This window comes from Galeopterus variegatus, unplaced genomic scaffold (assembly GCF_000696425.1).
Source record: "Galeopterus variegatus unplaced genomic scaffold, G_variegatus-3.0.2 Scaffold1500, whole genome shotgun sequence".
NCBI classification, from domain to species: Eukaryota; Metazoa; Chordata; class Mammalia; order Dermoptera; family Cynocephalidae; genus Galeopterus; species Galeopterus variegatus.
Genome location: NW_007727611.1, coordinates 437730 through 442983, shown reverse-complemented (window position 1 = coordinate 442983; position 5254 = coordinate 437730). Strand labels below are relative to the sequence as shown.

Below are 5254 nucleotides of genomic sequence, written 5' to 3'. Positions count from 1 at the left end.
AAAAAAAAAAAAAAAAAAAAAAAAAAAAAAAAAAAAAAAAAAGATGACCAGTAAGGGGATCTTAACCCTTGACTTGGTGTTGTTAGCACCATGCTCTCCCAAGTGAGCTAACCGGCCATCCCTATATAGGGATCCGAACCCATGGCCTTGGTGTTATCAGCACCACACTCTTCCAACGAGCCTGGGCTGGCCCTACACTATTTTTTTTTTTAAACTATTAAAAAAGAAAGAGCAAGTGAGTGAAAGAAAGTTGGTACAATGGAGTTCTGCCATGCAGATCTTTACGCAAATTTAGTAAGTGCTCAATACAGAAAGAAAACGTGATTGGAGCAGGGGATCCCACCCACCAAGCCACTCAATAAGTGCACCACCTAGTCTGAACTAGCCACCCCACTGCCCTTTCCTCTCTCCCCCTCAGACACAACACCCCAGCCTCCTTGGCCTCCCTGCTGCTCCTTTAACTTGCCATTCTGTGTCCTTCCCCAGGGCCTCTGCACTCATGGTTCCTATGCCTGGAAAGCTGCTTCCCCATGGCTCACTCCTTTAATTCCCAGCTCAGACATGTGTGCCCCCTCAGACAGACCTTCCTTGACTATCCTGAGATCACATCTGCTGGTCACACTTTTTTTCCTCCTAAGCACTTACCACTTTTTATCATTATATCATATATTTTATTGGTTTGTGCTTTGTCTTAAGTGCTGAGAGGGCATTAGTTCTGTCCTGTTCACTGTTGAATCCCCAGCACTTAAACTATAGTAGGGGGCAATTATTACTTGGTTAACTGACTACCTGGGAATATGTCATAAAGCAAGCATGCAGTTGAGATGAGTCTGTGTCTCCCAGCCCTGGGGAGGGGCCGGGTGTGCTTCTGGTGCTTGAGTGCACATACCTGCCCACAACCCTCTCTCACCTGCGGCTTACCTGAAAAAACAGAAATCACCCCCCAATGCTATCAGATGAAACACTGGCGGCATAAAACCTAACTCAGGGACGCGTGAAGATCTCTAGGTAAACCCTTCCTTGGGAATTTTCACACATACCTGCCCACAGCCCTCTCTCACCTGCGGCTTACCTGAAAAAACAGAAATCACCCCCCAATGCTATCAGATGAAACACTGGCTGCATAAAACCTAACTCAGGGACGCGTGAAGATCTCTAGGTAAACCCTTCCTTGGGAATTTTCATGGGAACTTTTGACTAAAGCTGAATGTTGCCTTTCATGCTGACCTTACATCTGGTCCCAGAGTCCAGGCCTCCACCATCCCACTGAACACTGCCAAGTATTTTTACTTATAAATCGCCTTCCTCTTAACTGAGAAATATAATTCCACCAAAGAGAACCATCCCCTGATTTCTTCGTACACCATGATACTATTAAATTATTACTAATAAACTATTAATGTCCTACCTTTTTCAGAAGCTTGGGATAGCTGGGCTCTCAAGCATGTCAACAACAATGCAAGGCTAATGACTTATTGGTTCTAAGCTAATATCTCAAGGTTTCTGACCACAAAATAGCTGGCTAATTCATTTCTAACATTTCCAGATGCTGCCATATACTTAGCAATCAGCTGGAACCCCATAATGATCATACCTCCCAGGCTTTAAAAAAAAAAAAAAGGGCCTAGAAGAAAAAGCAACTATTCATTTGTTCTGTAGGTATTATAACTAGTCAGAAGACAGGTAACTATTTTCTTTAAAAAGCACACAACATTTTCTAACATGGAATACACCAGAGTTGTGATAGAAAAAGGAATAGCTGGGTAAAGAGGGACAAAAAAAGGTATGTGTCATGATGATGACGATGACAGTAGCTAACACTGTTGAGTTCCTTCTACTTGCCAAATACAGTCCTAAGCTGTTTTCATTCTCACAACCATCCTACAAAGCTTGGACACATGAGGAAAGTAAGGCTCAGAGATTAAGTAACTTGCCTACACCACACAGGACTCCACACAGGTGGAGTCCCCAAACTGGATCACAGCAGTCTGGTTTCGGAGCCTTTACCCTGAACTACTTGATCATGTGAGGGGTCAGGGGAGGCTGATAGCAATTTCTTTCTAGGTCATACAGCTCCCTTCACTCTCTACGGCCTCATCTCTACTCTTTCACAGTTTTCTTTCTAAACAAAAAGCAATTTATGTAGATGGTAGAAAAATTAGAAATTAGGAGGAAAAAAAATAGCCTCCATAATTCTACCACTCAGATAGGATGCTAACATTTGATTTATCCTTTCTCTATGCTCTGTGTATGGCATAGGGGACAATGCCTTGCAATGTTTTAAAGGACTTTTTACTTACTATACTGTGGCCATCTTCTCATGACAGTTTTTAATAACACCTTTATCTTTTTCCTCTTAAGTTTCTTTTAATCCATAGGTCCCTTCTGCCTTTTTTTTTTTTTTTTTTTGCAATTTAGTTGTTGAAGAATCTGGTCACTTGCTCTGTGGGTCTGTCACACCATGGAGTTTGCAGGCTGCATCCTCATGCTATCACCTAACATGCCCCTCTGTCCCCTGCATTGCCTATAAACTGGCAATACAGGCTTGAATGGATTCAGGTTTGCGTTTGGGGTGAGAACATTTCGTAGCTGGTATTGTGCACTTCCATCAGGAGCAATGATGTCTATTTGTCTCTCTTTTCAACACCACTTTAAATGGCCACATAACATTCTAAGGAATGGCTATAATGTACTTGTTTTTAAAAAGGTAATCTCTTATTGTTGGGACACCTAGCTTTTTCTCTCGAACTCAAACTGATGAAATGTCCTTTTAAACACATCTTTGTACACATAAATAACTATTTAGATGAGAATCTTAATACACCATTTAGTTAAATCAAAATGTGAAACTCACCGGCACTTTCCCTAATGGTTCATTGTGAATGTTGCCTGTTTCTTTTAAGACACAATTAGAAGAGAAATCAGGCCCCTGGCTTTGTTTTAAATCTCCACACTGATTGTAATAGCTCCCAGAAGGTGCATAAAGACTTGAGAAAAGTGGCACTAATATGGGAAGAAAGTCACCACAATAGAAGTGCACTGCGTGGGGGATACCAACCACTGGTTGTGGGGGTGCATGCTTTGAGGTGGTGCAGCTGAACTTGTCCCACCTTTCACGGCCTCAGAGATGCTGACTTTCAGATACACGAGGTAAAGTTAGGCTTGACTTCCAGAAAAATGGAAATGACCAAGAGAGATCAACACTGAATGAAAGGAATGCCAGGAGTCATCCTAACTGAGAAAAGGCAATTCAAAAGGACACACACCTCGTGCCAAGAATTCCCAAGGTAGTTGCCATCAGTATGAGCCACTGTAATAAGTGTCTTTATGGTGTCGATGTTTTTCTGCTTCATTTCTGTGATGCTGGAGCTGGCTGTCAGCAGGGAGAAGCGAGCAAGAGCCTGAACATAGGCATCTCGTTCCAGCTGCAACGGAAGCCCAAGAGAAAGCGCTGTGACTCCACCCTTAGCGCGACCATCTGCACAGCTGCGGGGCTGCTCTGCTACATTCCGTACGCATATCAACAGGCTTTCTGCACATTTGCACACCAGTTATTCCATGCTGGTGTCCTCCGTGCCCCCACACACTGCCACATGTTTGAGAACTAGCTCTCTCCTTCTTGACTGATCTCAATTAAACTCATCTGCCCCCCACATTCTGTCTGTTGAAGGCTAACACTGTCACATAAATTCTAGTATCTGCAAAAAAGGTCTATTTTCTCAAGTTTGCAAATAAGGAAATAAATGGTGCATTAGAGAAGTTAGCTGGACAAATGTGACATGGCTGGGGAAATAGCTGAGCTGGGTTTTGAAAACCCAGATGGTCTGACTTCAAAGCCTGTGGTATTGGTATAAAAGAAAATGTCTAACTATAAAATGAATGGGAACAGAAGATGGAGTTTTTCAAAATAAATGAGTACAAATTCTTACTATCTTCGTGAAAGGGATACATGAGATTGCATCACTCCTGATTTCCTAACAGTTTGAGAATCATATTTCATTTATTTGCTTGAATTTTTCAAGAAATAAAAGGTTTACAGAAATATTCATTTTGCACTGAACTGTTTCCCTAGAGAAGAATTGGAAATAATACGAGAAATTATAATGAAAATTGATCTTAAAAGGAAAAAAAATTATTTTAAGCACTATGGCAGTCAAGGTAGGCAGATGGCTAGGAAGGCTGTTTTGTCAAATCCAGTCAGGTACCTCAGACCCCACCTGTTCTTAAAGGTTTTAGTCCAAATCCCCAGTTTTTTCTTGTAATGAGGCTTGTTGCCAGCACAAAGCTATGGGTTTCTTCTCAGGTGGCTTGAGTAAGTAGTTTGCAAAGACTCTTGACTAATGGGAAATTTCCGATAATTTTCTAAGTTTTGCCAAGTTTAAAAGAGCAGTATCTCTGGAGTGCTGCTGGCTCACACCCACCTGCATTCCAAAGATGCAGGCAATTCGGATTGCACATCGGATGCCTTCCAAACAGAGGGAGGCCACTTCAGTGTCATCGCAGTTCTGTAATCCGATGCTGTAGGCTGCCAACAGTGGTGTCCACACCAGCTATCAAGGAAGGAAGGTTTCAATAACATCCAGAGTTTCAGGATGGAAAGAGCACTTAGAGTTACACTGTTAAGGGAACAGCCAGGATGCCAAGTTCACTGCTATTTTGATTTCAATCTAATCCATTCACAATATAAAACAGTTCTTTCTAAACTGTGGTCAAAGCTATTACTACAGATGTGCTATTTACAAAACGTACAGTTCAAAAGAAAGAATGGTCAATATATGGCAGCTAGTGTGCCAACATTACATCTTCCTGTGCCCATGACAGACATCACTAATCAATCACAGAGATGCCATTTCTGCTGAATTTATATGGAGCTTGAGAATACTTCGTTATACAGTACATCAGGCAGCCATCACCAATCAGAGGTTGGCAGGCAAAATAAAACCTATAAGGGACTTATGTTCTATAAATGTGGTTTATTGAAAAATTTCTAATTCAAGTCATTTATTTATTTTGGGGGGTAACTGGCTGGTTCGGGGATCCAAACACTTGACCTTAATGTTACCAACATTGTGCTCTAACCGACTGAGCTAACTGCCAGCACCAAATTATTTAGACTTTACTTTTCTTCTAACTTTCTTCTGAATTCCTTGGAAATAAGAGATCATGAAAATATAGAATTAATCACCTAACAGGATACTGATGGTTACTATAAAAACATCTTAGAGGGCCGGCCCGGTGGCGCACTGGATAAGTG

At 41.6% G+C, this 5254-nt stretch overlaps 1 protein-coding gene across 1 annotated transcript in view; it reads right to left on the bottom strand.

The window, feature by feature from the left end:
* ARFGEF2 (ADP-ribosylation factor guanine nucleotide-exchange factor 2 (brefeldin A-inhibited)) overlaps nt 1–5254 on the bottom strand; it is a gene marked incomplete at its 3' end in the record, with an annotated part of 69681 nt that overhangs the window by 16044 nt on the left and 48383 nt on the right. The window contains exons 20-21 of the mRNA XM_008577373.1: nt 4422–4550; nt 3267–3425 (exon numbers count right to left, since the gene is read on the bottom strand). Coding sequence (XP_008575595.1) covers nt 3267–3425; nt 4422–4550 — 288 coding nt within the window. The remainder of the gene's footprint in view (nt 1–3266; nt 3426–4421; nt 4551–5254) is intronic.